The 22,491-nt window shown below is 43.8% G+C and overlaps 1 protein-coding gene across 1 annotated transcript in view; it reads left to right on the forward strand.

The window, feature by feature from the left end:
• DOCK5 (dedicator of cytokinesis 5) overlaps positions 1-22,491 on the forward strand; it is a 155,170-nt gene that overhangs the window by 124,660 nt on the left and 8,019 nt on the right. The window contains exons 38-48 of the mRNA XM_033171850.1: positions 53-172; positions 2,830-2,919; positions 3,856-3,960; positions 4,540-4,681; positions 5,298-5,379; positions 6,033-6,117; positions 7,005-7,091; positions 8,718-8,894; positions 19,960-20,043; positions 20,806-20,943; positions 21,921-22,087. Coding sequence (XP_033027741.1) covers positions 53-172; positions 2,830-2,919; positions 3,856-3,960; positions 4,540-4,681; positions 5,298-5,379; positions 6,033-6,117; positions 7,005-7,091; positions 8,718-8,894; positions 19,960-20,043; positions 20,806-20,943; positions 21,921-22,087 — 1,277 coding nt within the window. The remainder of the gene's footprint in view (positions 1-52; positions 173-2,829; positions 2,920-3,855; positions 3,961-4,539; positions 4,682-5,297; positions 5,380-6,032; positions 6,118-7,004; positions 7,092-8,717; positions 8,895-19,959; positions 20,044-20,805; positions 20,944-21,920; positions 22,088-22,491) is intronic.

Here is a 22,491-nt window from a genome sequence, read left to right on the forward strand (position 1 = left end):
AAAGGAAAAATGAATATGTTAACTCCTTGATTTGTTGTTTACTTTATCCTAGTGGTCTGATAAGCCATGTGCTCCACATCTGCTTCAGAGGGACAGTTACTATGTCTATTCGCAGCAGGAATTGAAAGAGAAGCTCTATCAAGAAATCATTGTTTTCTTTGACAAAGGCAAGGTGAGTCTGTCACAGCAGGATGAGGCAGACTTAATTTCCAGGACAGGTTCTCTTTTCTAATTAGCCCCATGGTAGTGGTGGGTGTAGCACAAGATGTGTGGAACAATGGGTGTGACTCTCACCTTTATACGACTTGCCTCTTGTGTTCATACCACACAAAAGCCAGATAGATAGATGTGCACACATATATCATCATCATCACTTTTAATTTGTACATCGTCTTTCTATCTTACAATACTCAAGGCGGTTTACAAGCTGCAGAAACAAGGAATGTACATCTTATAACAATCAATGCAATACAAAAACGTGATAATAAAACATAACTTTAAAATAAGCAACCGACATAAAAAACGTAACATTCAACAATCATTAGAATAGTATAGAATAATAATATCAGCATATAAAAATTAAACAGAAATTTACTCTTAACAATTACAATAAATAGTTTCTAAACTACAATCGGTAAAACAAGGGCAAGCCACAGTGCATAAAATAATACAGTACAAATTGAGAAGCAGAGAGTGGAGGGTTGGGCAAGGCAGGTGGAATAAGGCCTCTTCACCTAGGCAAGCAAGAGTCGTTTTTACACTTCAAGGACACATTCAAGCCAAGCAAAAAGTCCTCTTCAAGAGAGTGTGAAGCAAACCAGTGAGGGGTGTGGCCCGGACAGTAGCATGGCATGGGGGGGGGGGAGCTGGGAGGACAGTTGCGCCAGGCACAAAATTCTGGGAAGGCACAGCCAGGAACCCCAGCCCCCCCTCCCAGGTTGTGGGGAGGTAAGCTGTGCTTGGTCCGGGCCTTCATGACTGGGCTGGCACCCCTTTCTCCTTGTGCCCATGCACTTCCCACTCCTAGGCCAGCCAAGAGGTGCCAGCTCGCCCTTGTGCACTGCATGATGTGCCAGGCCTGTGGGGAGGGGAAATGAGAAGGAGGAACCACCACTGCCGTGCTCTCTCTCCCTCTTGCTCGAATGGCAGCATTCCAGTACAAATGGTGACAACAACTCCAGATCCACAGCGAGGCTTTCCTTCTCTCCGCCCTGTCCTGTCCCCCACCACTGAGCGCTGTACCCTTCTCAAACCGAGGGACTGGGCAGGCAGGCAGGCTGAGGCAGGTGACTTGAAAGCTTTGCAGGGCTCTTTGTCTTGCATCTCTGAGAGGGGTGGGGAGAAAAGGGGTGGGGGAGGCGGCTGGGCCTGGCAGCTGGGCCTGAAGAGAGAAGGGAGGCAGAGAGGGAGAAAGAGCAAGCTCGGGTCCTGGGGGGTGAGCAGGGCTGGAGGCTGCCCTGACGTTACTTCCCTCAGTCCATCCGGGGCACCTGCGCATACTCTTCCCTATCTCCTCAGTGCCAGATCTGTGTCACTGCACACCCCCCACCAACCGCCTGGCAGCTTGCTGCCACCCAGCTTCCGCGAGCATCACTCCCGTCAGTTCATTCTACATTCTACTGTTTACCCATTGGGCTGTGGCTCCGAGCCCCAGCGCTAACCATCTGAGCCACTATGGCTGCCGTTTCCAGGAGGAGAACGAGAGAAGGGAAGCAGGATGGAGGGAAGGGGGAAGAGGGAAGAGAAAGAGAAGAGAGGGAGAAAGAGAAGCAGATTGTGGGGGAAGAGAGAGATAGAGATCTATGGCACCAATCCTTGCCAGCTCCCTCCGCCACCACTTGGTCACCCCCCACCTGCCTGCCTCTGCTCCAAGCCAATTGCTCTCCTCACTCCCCTGGCATGCGCCCCAGTAGTACTTGGCCATGGTTTACTGGGTGCAATACTTGCCTTGCCGTGGGCACTGGCAACCCACACTACACCCCGTGCCTGGGAGAGTCATGAGACACAGATAGAGAGACCTGGGGATCCACATATGACCCGAGGCTTCCCATCACTATTCTAGCCAAACCATGTCTTCAGATCCTGGTTTGTTAACTAACTAAAATTGGAACAAACCACAGTTTCCAAATATTGCAGAACTCTGGTTTGCTCAAAAGTGAAAGCAGAGATTTTATCTCTCCTCTTGTATGCAAAGGAGCAGGAGGGAGTGGTTTAGGCACTTGTCTGACAGTAAAAGTATTTTCTAATCCAGGACAACTCCCAACATAGCATGTAGCTTTAATTTCTTAGCTGTTACTGGATTTATAAGAGCAATTTAATGAGAATTGTTGCTCATCTATGTGGTGGACTGTTTTACCAGTTCTGACTTTTTAAAAATTGTGTAAGATCCCTGTATCCAATGGTAGTCATACTCAGAGTAGATCCATTGCAATTAATTGGCATGGCAAACTTGCATCTGTTAATTTCTGAGTAGAATTTAGCTGGGAGCTGATTGCTCCTCCTTTTGCATACTCTTATCACTGGGAAATCCAAAGCATATAATTTGCCATCTTCTGACTTGCTAATCATGAACCTCTGCTTCCAGGCAGAGTATTTAGCTGCTGGATATGACTAGCGGAACATGCAAGTTAACTTGCTTAAGTACAAGAAAGGTGTGTGTGTTATGGTTTAGTTCTTATTAGTACAGAACGGACCTGCAGAACGAATTAAGTACTTAAACCGAGGTACCACTATATCCTTGGCATCTGTTAGAAGCCTAACTTCTCAGAATTAAGTTTGGTCCATTGGGTATCATCTGTGCTAATAGATCTTTCTTCTCATTTTTTAAAGATGTGGGAGAAAGCAATCCAGCTAAGCAAGGAGCTTGCTGACATGTATGAGAACAAAGTTTTCGATTATGAGGGCCTTGGCAATCTCTTGGTAAGATGGCTGGGGTTTTGTCCTTTGCTGGGTTGGGAGGATTGCTGTAGGTTATTTTTTTTGGTGGGGTGGAGATCTGGGATAGTTCTTGTACTCGTGACTGAGTACAACAGCTGCAGATTAAGGGCACAGGAAGCTTCAGTGTACCTGAGACTTAGAGAGGGGGGGCGCTAAAATGCTTGTGAGCACACACATTTCAAGCTTTAGCATAGGGATGGCAAACCTTTTTGAGACTCAGGGCTACGTTCCCTTTTGGGCAAGCTTCTGAGGCCGCACAATAGCAAGAGGCATTTGGACACATTCCAGCCAAAGGAAAATACTAAAGAAGGGTGTGAAACACATCTGGAAAAAGGATGAGACCTTTAAAGAGGCGTGGCCTGGGGAAAGTCCAAAGGACCAGACAAAGAGTATTGGAGAGCCAAATTTGGACCCTGGGCCAGAGGTTTCTCACCCCTGCTGTGAATACTTTGCATTTTGTCAACTGACATTTTGAGAATTAGTCTTACTTGCTTAACCTGTTTTGATGGGCTTGTGTTTTTTCATCCCATAAATTTATAAGAAAGAGCAGAAGAGCCATCAAAACTACATGCAGCATATATTTCTTAATCACTAAAAGTTGGGTGAATGAATGAAATGCCTTAACCTAGCACCTCAAAGTCGGTAAACTAGGTGTCAGGCAGACAACCCAGTGGAGAGTACCGGTATTTCAAAGTTGGGATACTGTTAACTTTACCTTGGTTGCCACCCTCCTAAATGTTCGTGCCAGTAGCCCCTGTGATTATGTTAAGACAGGCAGCTTCATAGAGGAGCAGGTGACCTTTCCAGCTTTGTGGGCTGTGGCTTTTTAAACTTGAAATGTGGTTGAACACTTTTCCTTGATCAGGTTACTTTTTTGTATAACAGCTCCCATCCACCTTTCTTCTTTTTAATACACAGAAAAAACGGGCCACATTCTATGAGAACATCATGAAGGCAATGAGACCCCAACCAGAGTATTTTGCTGTTGGGTATTTTGGCCATGGATTCCCCTCCTTTCTGCGGGTAAGAATGATATGGGGGGTCTCAATGATGGGCCCATAATAACCCTTTAAAATATGTCAGATATCTGAATTGCTGACTGAAAACTAGATTACAATGAGCAGAGCAGACTTAACCCTCAGGTCCACTGGCTTGGAGGAGTTGGAATTGAGCAGGGTGCATCTCTCTGACAGTTAAGAACTTCACCAGTGGAATGGCATGTCCACAACAAAGACTTCTACTATGCCTGCAGATATATCTGCAGATGTAGATCTTCTACTGGGGGCTTTTGATACCATTAGCTGGTGGAGGGACCCTGAAAAGAAGTGTTCCAGTGGTGATATAGGGATGGGGGCTGGATCCAAGGCCCCTTCTTTTAAATCAGAGCAACTGAAATAGGCCATGCTCTATGAAATCAAAATCAATAAGTCCTTTAAATCTGGGCCTTCCGCAGTATTGACAGGCCTTGGACTTGCTTGTGTTTGTGTCCCTCTTGGTGGCTTGCCAGGTATGTACTGTTCTCAATTTAGGGCCATGGGAATTTGTCCAGACTAGCAACTTTAATAGCACTGCTGTATTTCTTATGTCTGATCCTTGTCACAGAACAAGATCTTCATCTACCGTGGCAAGGAATATGAAAGGAGGGAAGACTTCAACCTGAAATTACTGACCCAGTTTCCAAATGCTGAGAAGCTGAGCAGCACTGCTCCACCCACAGAGGAGATCAAAACGTCTGTTAAGCAGTGTATCTTTTATGGGGAGTCTGGTTAGAGACTAAACAACACAATATAAAGCAGTGGGTAGGGGTAGGAGTTAGGTAGGAGTCTTAGGCTATGTACACATTAAAGGTAAAGGTATCCCTGACCATTAGGTCCAGTCGCAGATGACTCTGGGTTTGCGGTGCTCATCTCACTCTATAGGCTGATGGAGCCGGCGTTTGTCCACAGACAGCTTCCAGGTCATGTGGCCAGTATGAATAAGCCGCTTCTGGCAAAACCAGAGCAGCACACGGAAACGCCGTTCACCTTTCCACTGGAGCAGTTCCTATTTTTCTACTTGCACTTTGACATGCTTTTGAACTGCTACGTTGGCAGGAGCTGGGACCAAACAACGGGAGCTCACCCCGTCGTGGGGATTCGAGCCAGCGACCTTTTGATCGGCAAGCCCTAGGATCTGTGGTTTAGTACACATTAGCAGCTGAAAATACGGCAATCATTTTTACACTTGCTTGCAGTCTTGGCCTGCAAGAAGTTCTCCACCCCTGACATGAATATTAAGCTAGGGCATGATTTGGATATCTGACCTCTGTGCTCTCTGCAAACATTTCCTCTTATTTCTTTTGCTTAACGCACACCACACAGATGTCCAGTGCTTCATAGTGAAACCTGTAATGAACCTCCCACCAAACTACAAGGACAAGCCTGTTCCAGAGCAGATTCTAAAGTAACCACTTTTTCCTGACTAATCAACCCTTTCTGCACATCTAGAAACAAGTACTATTACTGGGCTTCAGTCACAGGCTGGCTTGCCTGTACTTTGGATTTCTTTCTGAAGTACAGCAACAGCTCAATACTTACTTTTGTGTCAGTTTTAGAAGACCTGTGCCATATTGTGATGCTGTGTAAAGCTCCAGTTTGCACCAACCTCTCTCCATTCCTCTTCTTACTTGTGGAGCTAATGTGTCCATTCCCCCAATCCTGGTTCAAATGCACCACTGCTTTAGGGCTAATCCAGACCTGCTCTGGTGCTATCACATAAACACCCTGATCTTAGTGGACATAAGGTGAAACTTTGGAGCATATGGCATAGCTAAGAGTGTCCTTCATGATGATTGAAGTGACCCAGCAGGAGTATATAAGGTTCCTGGAGGTAACCTGGTACCAAGTTGTTGCCATTAACTGTTTTTTTATGGTGTAAACTGTCTTGAGTCCCTGTCATGGAAAAAGGCTGGATATTAATAAATAGAATAATAATGTAGAAATAAATTGTTACAATAATGAAAATAAATAATAGTGTCACACCTCCTGATTTTGGATGGTGACTGGAAATGCAGCTTGTGGTTTGATTTGAGCTGATCTGCTTGTTTACTGCTTTAGCTTCTATAGATCCAATGAAGTGCAACAATTCAGATACTCCCGGCCATTCAGAAAGGGAGAAAAAGATCCTGAGAATGAATTTGCAGTAAGTCCTTCATCCTTTGGAGCAATATTTGAGGTTCTACTTCTCTCTCTGGGTTTTGCTATCTTTGCAGTTCTCATCCACACTTCCACTTGCCCCACTGCTTTCCCTGGGAAAACCCGCTGTTTACTGCTGAATCAGAACAAACGTCTGTCAGTTTTTCTGAGGAAAACTCTGGGTTTTCTCAGGGGAAGTGGTGGGGCAAACGGAAAATAAGTTTGGACTCATGGTTTCTAGACATGGGACAGGTGAAAGTGTGGAGCATGGTGCTGATAATGCTAAGGTTGCAGGTTCATTCCCCATATGGGACAGCTGCATATTCAGCATTGCATTGCAGAGGGTGGAACTAGATGATCCTCACAGTCCCTTCCAACTCTACAGTTCTGTGATTCTGTGGCAGACCATGCTGAGTCCATCTGGCTCAGTGTTGTCTTGGCCAGGGGAGGCCAGCCTGCAACCCTGGTTTGTCTGTGGCTCTCAGTTTAATGTCATCTTCCAAAGCCCTATGCAAGTGATCAACTAAAGACCTCTGGCAAAAGCCACCTGTCCCTTCCCCAGCAGTTTGCTGGATGGGGAGAGGGGGAAAGAGAAGAATAAGGATAGCACAGAGAGGAGGGAAGGAAAGGGATAGCTGGATCCATTTCTGGCCGTACTCACAGCCAGCATGCAGCCCCCAACAGAATAAAGGTTGCCCACCCCAGGTCCACAGTGCTTATGGCTCTCCAAGGGTACAGTCAGAAGTCGTTTCCAGACCCACCTGGGGATGCCAGGGATTGAGCCTAGAGTGCTTTGAATGCAAGGTGCATGTTCTAATCCTGAGCTACTTTCCTTTCCAAAAACCCCAGCTAGAAGTTGTAACTGCCTCCACTTTGACTTTCGCTTTTTTACAGACTATGTGGATCGAGAGGACCACCTACACAACTGCCTATTCCTTCCCAGGAATCCTCAAGTGGTTTGAAGTCAAACAGGTTGCAGTGGTGAGCTTTTGAGAGGATACATGTTAATTTTTTCCCCACACTGCATTTTTATCCTTCCTCTTCATGGAGTTCAAGGTAGCACACATGATTTCTCCCCACCATCACCCTCCTCGTGACAATTATGCGAAGTGGGTAAGGATGGAAAGCTTAATGATTGCCCCAGGCGCTTAGTTTCCCAGGCACCAAGTCCAACACTAAGCCGTTGTGCCATGCTGGCACTCAAGATCTGAATAGACAGTTGACACAACCGGCAACTGAAGGGAAGATTTCATCCCTCTTCATCCGAGGGCCAAACTATTCACACAGTTGGCAATTGCAGTCATATTTTTTGAAAGTGAAAGGGGTGAGTGAGTTGGATCTGAATGGGAACCCTGGCATGGAGATTTAGATGACTTAAATCTTTTGTCCCACTCCCACTGTGGTCTTGGTCTAGATCAGGCCCCCTGTCATTTGTTTCTGTTGTTTATGTCAGGCAGCTGCCCTGAAAATTACAAGGAACTCCCCTCTCTCTGGCTGTAATGTTTAATTAATCTCATGGGCCAGGCCACCCATGAGGCAAAGTGAGGTGACAGCTTAAGGCAGCAGGATCCCCAGGGGCAGCAGATCCCAGTGTCTTTCTTCCCCTGCTCCTGATGTAGATCTTCTTACCCTCACCCCTTCTTCTCTGATGGGGAGGAGGAGTGCCATTTTAGGGTCCACCTCAGGTACCAAAATGTCTTGGGTCAGCCCTGCCTTCTGTGTAGGTATAAAGTTTATCGTGGTCATGATGCATCAATTGTTCCATCCTACTCAATAAGTGAGGGAAATAAGGTGGCCTGCAGAGAATTGACACTTCAGATTTCTAATACATTCTGCAGGACCTTTGTTCAGTTTTTGCACCTAGGATTTCATAGGATTAGTGGTCCTCAGAATCAAAGCCATATCTTGCAGAATGCAGCAAAAAGCTCTGCACTAGGAGCAGAACCTCCTGTGCACTGCTCTTCAAAGTGGTTTCCCCTCATTTTAAGTAATGCAACAAGTCTGTGAGGTAGGCTCTGATAAAGAGAATAGAATTGTAGAAAGAGAGCATTCCTCTGCCCCAAGATCACCCTGTGGGCTTCAAGTCTAAGAAGGGGCTTGAATTCGCATCTCCATAATCTGGCATTCTGGCTACCACTCTGAGTGAGGGAACAGGGCTGGGAAAGCTGTTAATCCTGTGTCCCACCCTTCCACTGCAGTTAAGAACCAGTGCATGCATGTCCTCCTGAGATGATACAGTCCGCAAGCTGAAACTATGCTGCCTAAGTTTCACATTATTAGGTGTTTCCTCTCCTGATATTGAAATATTTTGTGACAATTGCAAAAAAAAAAAACCTGTGCCAAAGACTGGGCTTGAAAATACTGCCCTCTTTTTCCATGTGATAATTTTTGCCGTTTTTACTTTGGGATGACTTTAGCCAAATACCTTCCCATATGGAGCACTGTATCATGTCAAAGAGCTCCAGTTATGCTCCATAGTGTGGACAACACCGGCCAGGAAAAAGTCAAGGCGTATTACATGGACCTGGAAAGTTGGGCACGCATTGACCTGCACTGAAGAGTTCATTTTAGATGTGGCCTTAACTCTCCTGTATTTGCATTTCTCAGGAGGAAATAAGTCCCTTGGAGAATGCCATTGAAACGATGGAGCTGACAAATGAGAAAATCAGCAACTGTGTTCAGCAGCATGCCTGGGACCGCACCCTGCCTGTTCACCCTCTCTCTATGCTCTTGAATGGCATTGTCGATCCGGCCGTCATGGGTGGATACACCAATTATGAGAAGGTCAGCTGTCACTGCAGAGTAGAGATTAGTGTGAAATGCATTTTGCATTTAAAAGCCAACATACCTAGCTTGCAGTTTCTGAAACAATGCACAAACTGAAACACAGCTATCCTTCAAAATTTGCAACTTTCCCAAAATTTGCAGTGCAGCTCTTCACCCAGTTAATATCTACAAAAGCACATTAATCCAGAGGGATTTGCTTTGCAGAAATGTACAGTAGGGAAGACTGCATGTAAATTTGCAAGAAGAAATTCTCATTAAAATGCTGGTGCATTTTCATAAGGGCTTGCATTTGACTAGTAAAGAGGTGTGAAAATGTGGGGAACTGAATTCAAGATTTTAAAAAAATGAGAATGTGAGAGAAACCAAAATTGCCCACTCCTTGCAGCAGGAATGGGTGAATCTGTCCATGTTGCTGTCTGATTGGAAGAAGAAAAAACAGGAGATATAGTATTTTTGTTCTATGCACACTTATTGTGGGTAACAAGTGGGACTTGTAACAAAATGTTGCAGTATAGAATGTTGCTGTTCAGAATTCTAGCTGCTGCATTCAATTCTCCCCACATATTGCAATGCCGCCCCCCCCCCCAAAATAACAAACAACATTATGCGGCTACAGAGCATCTTTAGTCCTCTTTGGGTCGTTTGTCTTCTACTCCCCTTTAAGAGTGCTTTCCTAAAGCTTTTTGTGTGTGTTTCTGAACACCTTGGGGTTACTTCACCTTTTGCCCTTTGACTATACAGTGGTACCCCGCAAGACGAAATTAATTCGTTCCGCAAGACTTTTCGTCTTGCGGAAATTTCGTCTTGCGAGGCACCGTTTCCCATAGGAACGCATTAAAATTTAATTAATGCGTTCCTATGGGGAAAAAAAGTCCGGGGGCCCCTTCCGACCGTCACCGGAGCCTCGCCGCGCCGTGTTTTAAAGCTACAGGGAGCGAACAGCAGCACTGCTGTTCGCTCCTTGCAGCTTTAAAACGTGGCGCGATGAGGCTCCGGTGGGGAGAGGCGGCGTCGGATCGCGCACGGCCATCCAAAATGGCGGCGCGATCCCACTCTGCCCCCCCCCGCGCACCGGAGCCTCGTCGCGCCGTGTTTTAAAGCTGCAGGGAGCCAACAGCAGCACTCCTGTTCGCTCCCTGCAGCTTTAAAACGCGGTGCCGCGCCATTACAGGGAGCTGTAAAGGCTTACCTTTTTCTCCGGTCGGGAGGGGTGTTGTGCATCGCATCCATCTTGGATCGACTGTGCATGTCTGGAGATCGCAGACATGCACAGTCGATCCAAGATGGACGCGATGCACAACACCCCTCCCGACCGGAGAAAAAGGTAAGCCTTTACAGCTCCCTGTAATGGCGCGGCACCGCGTTTTAAAGCTGCAGGGAGCGAACAGGAGTGCTGCTGTTGGCTCCCTGCAGCTTTAAAACACGGCGGGACGAGGCTCCGGTGCGCGGGGGGGCGGAGTGGGATCGCGCCGCCATTTTGGATGGTCCGTGCGCAATCCGACGCCGCCCCCCGCGCACCGGATCCGCGTCGCGCCGCGTTTTAAAGCTGCAAGGAGCGAACAGCAGCACTCCCTGCAGCTTTAAAACACGGCGGGGCAAGGCTCCGGGGGGCGGGGGGGATCGCGCCGCCATTTTGGATGGCCGTGCGCGATCCGACGCCGCCCCCCGCGCACCGGATCCGCGCCGCGCCGCGTTTTAAAGCTGCAAGGAGCGAACAGCAGCACTCCCTGCAGCTTTAAAACACGGCGGGGCAAGGCTCCGGGGGGCGGGGGGGATCGCGCCGCCATTTTGGATGGCCGTGCGCGATCCGACGCCGCCCCCCGCGCACCGGATCCACGTCGCGCAGCGTTTTAAAGCTGCAAGGAGCGAACAGCAGCACTCCCTGCAGCTTTAAAACACGGCGGGGCGAGGATCCGGTGCTTACAGTGGTACCTCGCCAGACGAATTCGTCTTGCGAAAAAGAGCCATAGACGAATTCGTCTCGCGAGTCAACTAAAAACTCGCAAAACCCTTTCGTTTTGCGAGTTTTTCGTTGTGCGAGGCATTCGTCTTGCGGGGTACCACTGTAAGCAATGGCACTCACAGCCTGAACATCTGAAAATTGAGGGAATGATTAGATTAATACAGAAAATATAAAAAGCCATTTAACTTGAAAGGGACCATGGTGTAAACTACCAAAAAACTTGGAGTGAGAATCAAGGGATGAGATTTACACTTTGGAGAGCAAAGGAGTATTGTAGGTTTTTCTGAATATTTTGGCAAGAACTAAAACTAATGGAAGCTAGAAAGTCGTAGAGACTAGTCATAGGTAGGATGGTGAAGAAATTTAATTTTGTTAGAATTCAAATACAAACTTACCTAATTTGCACTTTCCTGAACAATATGTGAACTGAAACACAGATATCCTTTGACTTGTACTTCTCCAGTTTTTGCAGTGCAGATCTCCAGGCAATGAGTACAAACATGCATATACTAGGGTAAAGTGTGCACAAAAGTGCATATCTCTATATAGATACACACACACACACACACACACACATATACACATATATATAAAATTGGGGGGAATTGCTTTGCAAAAATGTATATATATTAAGCAAAATTGCGTTGTGTAAAGCAGGCAGGTGTTTACAATATAGCAGTAGTGATCAAAGGTTTGTTGCAGTGATGATACTCCATAGATTGTGAGACCATAGTGCACAATGAGTGCTATAGCTATTTCTAGTTACAATGTGCTGTAGTCAGTACAGCTCAGTACAGACGTCCTCGGATAAGAATGCTGCAAGACACACGGGTCCCTTAAAGCCACGGGAAGAGCGTCCCGTGGACCGACGGCTTCGTGGGTCCCAGACGTGCTGTCTCCGCTCCTGATTGACCCTCGTAAGGGGGAAAATCAGGCGAGCGGAGCCCCAGCACGGGACTGAAGAAGCGACTGCCTGCGGAGGATCAAAGCAGCGATCCCGCCAGACCTGAGCACCCGGCACTTCCTACACAGAAACTTCCAAAGAAACTCTGTAAGTTAAAATATTGGATTATTTTACAAGTTTAAAGAGCACCGCTTGCAGAGGAAACTGCAAAAGGAAGCCTGTTCCCTTTGAACTGTTTGCGCGAGCTTGGTAGCGCTAAAAGATCAAAGCCGCGACTAACGGGAAAGTTTTGCGAACTCTGCCAAACTTTTTCAAAAGTTGATTAAAAGTTGCTTAAAGGATGTTTAAAGACTTAAAAACAGTTGATATGGCAAAAGAAGATGCCCCTCACCCTCTGGATTAGGATTCCGGGTCAGTAGCGGGCTGTGATATATTGTTGCCATTTTTTCTTTGTTGGTGTTTCAGTGACTGTTTACCAGTGGAGACATTTTGACTTCTTTGTAACCAGATACAAGTTACTTTATGGACTTTGGTGGCAACACTGCAAGTTAGAAACTGTTACTGACTTGGGCTATATGAAAATAACCCCTTCTTGGCTTTAAGGAATTTATATTTTGGAAAATTTAAACTCTTTGCCTAAAAGCTGGATTTTTGGGACTGGTGTGGGCTCCTGGCTCAGCAGTCTCTTTGTTCTCAGAATTGAGCTGCTGGCCACCTGGTGTTTACTTTTGGGACTGTTGGCCTTCTGCTGTGAATGTCTGAGATTGTTACCACAGCAACTGGAGTGACCTTGAGATTACAATTGCAGAGCCCACAGGAGATGGACACTAGATCAAAAACAGCTGGCTCTAGCTCTGCACAAAAAAGAGGCTCTGTTTCCCTAACTCTACAGGAACAAATGGAGAAATTGGTTGTTAGCGTGGCAGAAATTGCAGCAGGATTGAAAAGCGTTACTGAAGGGTTGAAACAAACACAAGATCAAGTTTCATCAGGAAATACAGCAGTGAACTCAGCAATAGAGAAATTACAAGCTGACATAAAAGCTGATATTAAAAATTCTACGCAGACCCTGGAAAAATCAATTGGGCAAATTGAGGAGAACGTAAGGAAGAACAGAGAAGAAATTAATAGAATTGGGCAGGAGGTGACCACCCTGAAAAAGGACTCTGAGGAAATCAAAGTGGTCAAAGAAAAAATAAAAAAGGTGGAGGAAAAATTGGACAATTTGGATTTGGAGCAGATAGAGAATATTGGAACACGACAGAGAACTGTTGAAGAGTCTCTCGCTTTTCTGCAACTACATCAGAGAGAGGGCAACATCCGTCTAAGGGGTCTTCCAGAATTGGAAGGGGAAGACCTAAAAGCTTATATTGTGAAGCTATTTTCAGGATATTGGGAGCTAGAAGAAGTTAACGTCTCAGCGCGCATAGTGAAGGCCTTCAGATTTGGTCCAAGAGGTTCCAGAGGAAAGAAAAGCAACAAAACAGTCAGTGACTGTTTGATTGTGCTACACGACCGACACGATAGGGACTTTTTTCCTGGACAAAAGAGTTTTTTTCCTGGACAAAAGAGTTCCTTACAACGACTTGGTGACTGAGCTCAGAAAAAGAAAAATTCCCTTCAGTTGGGAATTTCCAGAAGGCCTGGCATTTACGTTTGAAGGAAAAAAGATAAGAATAAGGTCCTTGGCGGAGAAGCAAAAGTTTTTGGACAAGCATCAGGAACAATTTAAAGGCACACCACTCGATCCAGCACAATTATACAGGTTCCCAGCGGAATTTCCACCACCGCCGGGACTACCAAGTTTACCAGGTTCAAGCCAGGATCCAGAGAAAGACAAGAAAGGAGAAGCAACTGGAGGAGAAGAATAAAGAAAGGAAAATGGCGCTCAAGCTAATGACATGGAATGTCCGGGGATTGAATCAGAGACCAAAGAGACGCAGAGTGTTTTACAGCATAGAAAAGAAGAATTTGGATATAATATGTTTACAGGAAACCCACATAGCCCGACGTCATAGAAGATTACTACAGAACAAAAAATTAGGCCAAGAGTTTATATCATCGGACAAGGTCAAGAAGAGAGGAGTAGTGATATATGCAAAGGAGAAATATAGCCCAAGACAGCTTTTTAAAGATGAAGAAGGGAGATACATCGCAATTGAAATTAATATACAAGGCGAAAAACTTTTGATTCTGGGACTTTATGCACCAAATGACGGAAAGTCAATTTTTTATAAGAAAATACATGATCTGCTGTTGGACTATTTGGATTACAAATTAGTTTGCCTTGGAGACTTCAATGGTGCAGTTTCCACACTAATGGATAGATCTCAAAGAACCAAATTAACGAATGATGGGAAACTCCCAAAGACTTTTTTCGAAATGGTGGATAATTTGAATTTGGTGGACTCTTGGAGATTAAAAAACCCTACAGATACAGAGGCAACTTACTTTAGTGAATCTCAGCAGTCATGGTCGAGGATAGATTATATTTGGATTTCGAATGAATTGGCTCCAAAAATACAAAAGGCAGAAATTGGTCCTAAAACTCTTTCAGACCACAATCCGGTACAGTTAAACTTAAAAATGATTTCCAAGGATTCTTTTAGATGGAGAATGGATGACGCTTTGATGAGAGACACCAAGCTAGTAGAAAGAGCGGCGAAAAAGATGAAAGAATACTTTCAGATAAATTGGAGTTCCGAAGTGGAGAAAAGAATTGCTTGGGATGCAAGTAAAGCTGTAATGAGAGGATTTCTCATTAGTGAAAAAGCAAAAAAGAAGAGACAACAAAATGCAGAAATGGAGAGATTGTTGAAGTCAATCAAAGAAAAGGAAAAAGAATTAAGAGGGCATCCCAGATGTGTTAAAATCCAAAAAGAAATTAAATACTTGCAATCCCAATATGCTAATATAATGAATCAGGACATCGAATGGAAAGTGAAAATGATGAAACAAAGAACATTTGAATCGGCTAATAAGTGTGGAAAACTACTAGCTTGGCAATTGAAGAAAAGACAAAAGGCAAATGTCATCAATAATTTGGTAGTAAATGGAAAAAATGTGGAGAAACCGGAGGAAATCAGATGGTGTTTTCAAAGATTCTACAAGCAACTGTACAAGGAGGAGAAGATAGATGAAGCAGAAATAGACCGATTTCTGGAAAAGAACGGATTGCAAAAAGTCCCAGAGGAAAAACTAGCTACTCTCAACCACCTAATATCGACACAGGAGATAGAAGATGCAATAAATAACATGCAATTGGGGAAGGCTCCAGGACCGGATGGATTAACAGCAAAATATTATAAGACATTGAAAGACTGGCTATCGCAGCCGCTAAGAGAAATTTGCAACAAAATACTAGAAGGAGATAGGGCACCAGAGACGTGGAAAGAAGCCTTTATCACACTGATTCCAAAACCAGATACTGACAAGACTCAAATGAAAAATTACCGTCCAATATCCCTTTTGAATGTGGATTATAAAATTTTTGCAAATGTATTGGCTACAAGGCTGAAAAGAGTGTTGAAAGATTATATACATAGAGACCAAGCAGGTTTCTTGCCAGGAAGACAAATTAGTAACAACACGAGAATTATTGTGGATATTTTAGAAAAACTGGAGAGAAACATAAACACAGATGCGGCACTACTGTTTGTTGATGCAGAGAAAGCATTTGACAAAGTTTCTTGGATATTCATGAAAAAGAATCTGGAAAGGATGGGAGTTGGAGAAAAATTCTTGAATGGCATTAAGGCCATCTATACAGAACAAAGAGCTAAAGTAATAGTAAACAGTGTGATATCGGAGGAGTTTGAAGTTGAAAAGGGAACAAGACAAGGGTGCCCTATTTCCCCTTTACTTTTTATTACGGTCCTGGAAGTCCTCCTAAATATGATACGAAAGGACAAACAGATAAAAGGAATTCGTGTGGGAGAGAAAGAATACAAACTACGCGCCTTCGCAGACGATTTGATGTTATCCCTGCAGGAACCGGAAAGCAGTGTCCCCAGAGCCTTGGAAATAATTGAACAATTTGGACTTGTAGCTGGTTTCAAATTAAACAAGCAGAAAACCAAAGTTTTAGGAAAAAATTTGAGTGCAGAACAAATTCAAAGAATACAGGAAGGCACTGGCCTCAATTTTGTCAAAACAGTAAAATATCTAGGTATCAATCTCACAACCAAGAATTTGAACCTGTACAAGGACAACTACGAAAAACTGTGGATGGAAATAAAGAAAGACATGGAGATATGGACAAGATTGAAATTGTCGTTAATGGGAAGAATTGCCGTGATAAAAATGAATGTCCTACCAAGGATGCTGTTTTTATTCCAAGCCATACCAATTTTGGACAAACTGGATTGTTTCAAGAAATGGCAAAAGGACTTATCAAAGTTTATATGGCAGGGCAAAAAGCCAAGAATCAAGTTTAAGATCCTAACAGACTCTAAAGAGAGAGGAGGCTTTGCCCTGCCGGACTTAAGACTTTACTTTGAAGCAGCGGCCTTTTGCTGGCTAAAGGATTGGTTCAAACTAGAGAATGTTGATGTATTGGACTTGGAAGGACATGATAATATGTTTGGCTGGCATGCATACCTTTGGTATGACAAGGTTAAGATCCACAGAACTTTTAAGTCTCATATAGTTAGAAAATCCTTATATCAGGTCTGGATTAGATATAAAGACTTGTTAGAGAGAAAGACCCCTAGATGGATTTCTCCAGTGGAGGCCAAAGCCTATAAGAGACCGAACATGTCTGCAAACTGGTTAAGATATATGGACATATTGCAGCAGGAAGGGGACTCTTTTAAGCTAAAAAGTTACGATCAAGTGAAAAGCCAGGTCCCCGACTGGCTGCATTATCATCAGGTATATGAAACATTTAAAATGGACAAAAAAGTTGGTTTTCAAGTAGAAAAATCAAAACTGGAAACAGAACTGATAGAATCGAATTTTAAAAACCTTTCCAAAATGTACAATCTTTTGCTAGAGTGGCATACGAAAGATGAACTGGTTAAATCGTCAATGATAGACTGGGCGAAAGATGTAGGACATAATATCATGATGGATGACTGGGAGAGATTGTGGCAAAAAGGTATTAAATTCACTGCTTGTCATAGTTTAAGAGAAAATATAATGAAAATGGTTTACAGATGGTATTTGACACCAGTTAAGATAGCTAGGATGAATACCAAAATGTCAGATGTATGTTGGAAATGTAAACATGCGAAAGGTACCTTTTTTCATATGTGGTGGTTGTGCCCAGCGGTAAATGCTTTCTGGGATAAGATTTATAACGAACTCAAGAAGGTAATGAAGGTTACCTTTTGTAAGAAACCAGAGGCATTTCTTCTGAGCATAACTAATGAAGAGATACCCAGTCAGGATGGAGTGTTTTTTATGTATGCCACAACAGCAGCTAGAATCTTATTGGCAAGAACATGGAAAGGCGAAGAGATACCAACGGTGGAAGAATGGCAGATGAAGATGATGGAGTATATGGAACTCGCAAAACTGACCGCCAGAATCCGAGACCAGAGGGAGGAGAAGGTGTCACGGGACTGGAAGAAATTTAGAGACTATCTAGTTAAATCAGTAAAATTGAATATTTGAGCAGAATTAAATAGAACAGCGGCTTTAGCAGGTATATGTTAGATAAAATTGTTAGTAAGATATTTTTGTGTGAAAGAGTTATTTGTTAGAAAATATGTTAAGATTTGGTGTTTAAGTTAAGATATAATTAAGTAAAGTAAAGCATATTAAAAATTGAGCAAATGTGAATAGAATAAGATACAAAGCTACCTAGAAGATATATATGATTTTGAAGACAGTGGAGGGAATGGGGGAAGTCCCCTAAAATAGAGAAGATAGCAACAAGAAAAGTAAGAGGATAAGTGTTAGTTTAAAGGTTTGTATATGTTTCTTTTTATTGTAATTGTTTGATTGTGTTTTTGGTGTTGTGTTTATGTATTGCATTTCTGTATTGTTAATGTTGGTGTTTATGCTATGTTTTTCTTTTGTCTTAATAGAAAATAATAAAATCTTATAAAAAAAAAAAGAATGCTGCAAGACACAGTCAGTCTTCAGATGCTTAAAATTGGATTAAAATCCATTCAACTAAGGAGTATTTTGAGCTGCCTCTACTCTATTTTAGGCATGGAAGTTAGATTTGCAGAAGTGGAAAAGCCGTTAAGATTTTGAAATGGTGTGGCCACATCTGGAAGTCGTCAGGGTGTTTGCTCACAGATTCCTATTCTCAGCTGTGTCTCTGGAGGGAGTGCGGTTTTTGTGGGCTGCCATAATCATCAGAATCTAAACCCTTTGTTTCATGTCGGGGACAAGGAATCAACCTTTGGAGGAGATCACCCTCCTTGCTCACCATTAAACGATAGCAAAAAGCCAGTTTTTTCATCACATGCATGTCTAAAGATGGATGGTTCATTGTTGTGCCCCCAATTTTGGTTTATAGTCAGTGGAATCTTACAGGCTTTACCCTTGACAACATTGCCCCGAAACATTATACTTTACTGTTCTATCTAGGAGAAAATAGCATATCTTTCCCATACCTGAGAGGACTCAATGGGGTACATTTGCAGTTAAGAGTTCAGCTTCTTCCTGCTGTGGGACCCTGGTATCTCTGTGAGAGACCACTTTAGATCTTCCTGGACTTTGTTCCAGATTGGCTTGCAATAACCCTGTATCAAGAGGGTTGGAAAAAGCAGGGATATACTGATGGGTGGAGCAATGGAAGGCGCTAGTAGAACTAGTTCCGATCCTTTTGCTAATGCAAATTCATGTGGATCCCTATAGTTACCACGCTTCCTCTGGACACATTTCTCTAAGCATGTCTGCAGACTGCCTCTCTGTGTTCAAGCAATAAGCCCTTCCCTAGTGGAGGGGGGAAAGCCTCAGATCAAATGCAAAATATTGATAGATGCAAAGAAGAGGGAGTTGGGCTCCCAGACCTGAAAATGTACTGTGAGGCAGCTTGCTTGTGTTGGATGAAAGATTGGGTGGAGCTGGACTTAGAAGGATTTGATCTGGTGTATGAATGGCTTGCTTACTTATATTATGACTAAAGTGTACAAGTGATTCCACAACCACGTGATAAGAAAGAACCTATACAGCATTTGGGCAAGAGATAAAGACCACCTAGAAAGGAAGACCCCTTGGTGGATATCCCCCATTGAGGCAGTGTCAGTTACAAAATTAAACATGAATAAGAACTGGGGTACATACAAGGACCTCCTTGAACTTAGAGAGGGCACTATAGGACTAAAAAAAGAGAAGTGGTATAAAACTGGATCTCAGATTGGTTTCAATATTTTCAGTTAAATGAGGTTTTCAGAAAATATAAAGAAAAATGATTTTTGGAATTAGCATCAGAATTTGGGGAAACAATATTGGGACACAACAAAAAATTAATATCCAAACTTTATACAATTTTACTAGAATGGGAAACCAAAGACGAAATGGTCAAGGCCATAATGAGACACTGGGTTATAGACATTGGACACAACATTGAAATATCAGTTTGGGAGAAACTTTGGAACAAAAGTATGAACTGTTTGGCTTTCTATTTGATAAAGGGAAATATACAAAAATTCTTTAACGGTGGTACTTGACACCCAGTAACCTTGTTAAAATGTATAATAGTTGGTCCAAACTGTGTTGGAAATGTTCAGAAGTTGAGGGAACTTTCATACATATGTTGTCTCACTGCAAACATGCCCCAACATACTGGGAGATGGTCTATGATGAGCTCAAAAGAATTATTAAAATCACATTTCCAAAAACTAATGCTTTTCTATTAGTGATAACTGGGGATGAGATCCCTATGAAGGCATGCAACTTATTTCTTTATGCAGCATCCTCATTCCAGGCCCCTGTGGGGTGGTGTGAGGAGGCAGCTATCTTTGAGGCAGGGGGAAGGATGCTGCCCAGAGGACTCCCAATGAGAGGGGAGGAGGCTGAGGGAACAGAGGTATGGGGCTGCCTGCTCTACAGGCAAGGGGTGACATAACCGGGCTTCTGAGGCTTGGAGTGTGTTTCCCCACAGGGGAGCTGCAGAAAGAATGTAGTCAAGGTCAAGGGAGCCATGGACTCAAAAAAGGTTGAAAACCTGTTGCCTTAAACCAAGGAAAAAAGATTAAGATTCACATCTCAATTGTTCTTTGTTTTTCTCCCTTCAGGCCTTTTTCACAGAGAAATATATTCAAGAACACCCTGAAGATCAAGATAAGATTGAACTGCTCAAGCAACTGATTGCTTTACAGGTACTGGCTGGGAAGCAGTTAGGGAGCTGCTTTATAGCAAGTCATAGACATTGGTCTGTCTAGCTCAGTATTGTCTATATATCAGGTTGAGTCTCTTTAGCCCAAGGGCTGCATAATCACCTAAGCCTGATTTTATGCAGTCCTAAGCAAAATTTGGTTCTCCTACTTCAGGAAATCTCTTCCTCTTCTGCTTTGTGCAAGTGTGTGTGTGTGTGTGTGTGTGTGTGTGTGTAAGATAAAAAGAAGAGATGGGGGGGGCACAAAGAGAGGGAAAGCTCTGCTGTCCTCCCCGGAGATCAGTGGCCTTTTATAAGAAAAAGGTTCTTCACCCCATGTCAGGACTGACTGGTAGGGGCTCTCCAAAGTTTCAGACAGAGTTCTTTCCCAGCCCCACCTGAAGATGTCAGGGATTGAACCTGGGACCTTGGGAACATAGGAAGCTGTCTTAGACTGAGGCAGACCATCTGGCTCAGGATTGTCTACACTGCCTGGCACTGACTGTCCCAAGATTTCAGGCTTCCTAAGAATTTCTAGAATTGAATTTGAGACCTTCTGCATGTAAAGCAAGATGTTCTACCACTGATCTACAGCCCAGGCTTCCTAAGGCTAGAGAAGACCTTAGAGAGTCACAGCCAGTCAGAGTAGATAATACTGGGCTAATTGGCTGACTCGGTATATGCTTAAGGGTATGGGTTGAAAAGTGAGAGTGGCCTTCCTGACATCAAAACGTGGGCATCAAATGTGTTTGGTTCCCTCTTTCAGATGCCTTTGCTGGCTGAAGGGATTCGGATTCACGGGAAGAAGCTGACAGAACAGCTGAAGCCTCTTCATGACAGACTGACCTCCTGCTTCAAGGAGCTGAGGGAGAAAGTGGAGAAGCTCTATGGTGTGATAACTCTGGTAACTCTTGCATCCTGTTTTATTAAGGCAACCTTTAAACCTGTCTACCTGGAAAGCAATCACAATCCCACTGCCTAGCTACCAGTTTATTTTTAATTTAGTTATAGAAAAGTGCAGCTGAAAGGCCTTCAGCCAGATAGCTCAGTTACCACTGGAGGGATGTGCAAATAAGCTGTAATTCCAAAACAGGATTATTTCATTTCTTTATTATTTTTTATTAACTATTTATTTTTAGAACATTTGCACCCCATTCTCTAGCCAAAAAAGGCTTGCAGGGCTGATAACACACAACCAGTCAAAAGAAGAGAGCCCCATGCCTGCAGGCTTTTCGTCTAAAAGACATGAAACACAAGGGGAAAGGAAAAAACCAAACACAGACATCAATTTTGAAAAGTCAAATAGTTGTTCTTATAATAACCAGCTGGAATGGAAATAGTTCTGGGACAGGAAGTGCTTGATTGAGCTGGTCTTTCAGTCTTGCTGGCGGAACAGGCCCTGTTTCTCATCTCTCCCCCTGAGGCAGCCTAAGGGAATAGCTGTGACCAAATGACAGTCAAGGAATAGGAGGCCCGATGGAGCTGGCCCTTCAAGTAGAGCTACTTAACCATGTTTCTATTCCTACAGGAGCACAGGACAGCTAAGGCTCAAGGTGCTTGCACAAGGTCTTGCAGGAAGTCGATGGTTTTCCCACAAGAGCATTCCAGAGTTGGCCTGCTGAGCAGGTCTTGCCTGGCAAGCAAGGCAGGATGTTTAAAAGCTCTTTTCATACCAGTTAGCCCCAAGTGGAGCCAGCACAAAAAGGGCAATTAAGTTCTCTCCTGTGCATGGGACTTGACTTGCTTTTTCAACAGAGGCGGATTTAGGGCAGCGCAACCAGTTCCCCTCAGAGGGCACTGAGCCAGGAGGGCACCTGCCTTCCTTCCTTCCTCCTTTCCAAATCCCAGTTAGCACTTTTCCTCTTTGTATTCCAACCACAGCCTTCTTCACTGACGGAGAGAAAGCAGAGCAGGTCTGGGTCAGTGGTTTTGCCCTACATCATGTCCTCCACTTTGAGGAGGCTCTCGGTTACCTCTGTGACTTCCTCTGTGGGATCAACATCCTCTACCTCATCAGACAGTACTTCCTCCAGACCAGGATCAGATGGGTGAGTGAATTTGTAGGAAATCAATCCAATCTAGTATTTATTAGGGTCAAACCACCAATAGATAAAATACAAAATTAACAGCTTCAGAATTGTAATTTTTTTTTATTAATGACAAGCTTGGAACAAACAGTTGTGAGATATTTTCTCACCTATTTAGTAATATATTTATTATTATCCTCAAGGAAGAAACTCAAAAAGGTCTCTAAGACTTGACCAGGAAACCACCTCAAAAGAGGATAAAATAAGTGTTCTCCCATCTTTTGACAGAAAAACACTTAAGATGCTGTTTAGTACACTAAGTCAGGGTTCCCCAACTAGTTTAGGCTCATGGGCAAATTTGGATTTTCTAGGACTGCTATGGGTACCACCTCTCTGGTCACTTCTTTCACCCCTTCCCCAGGATC

Source organism: Lacerta agilis, chromosome 15 (assembly GCF_009819535.1).
Source record: "Lacerta agilis isolate rLacAgi1 chromosome 15, rLacAgi1.pri, whole genome shotgun sequence".
Classification (NCBI taxonomy): Eukaryota; Metazoa; Chordata; class Lepidosauria; order Squamata; family Lacertidae; genus Lacerta; species Lacerta agilis.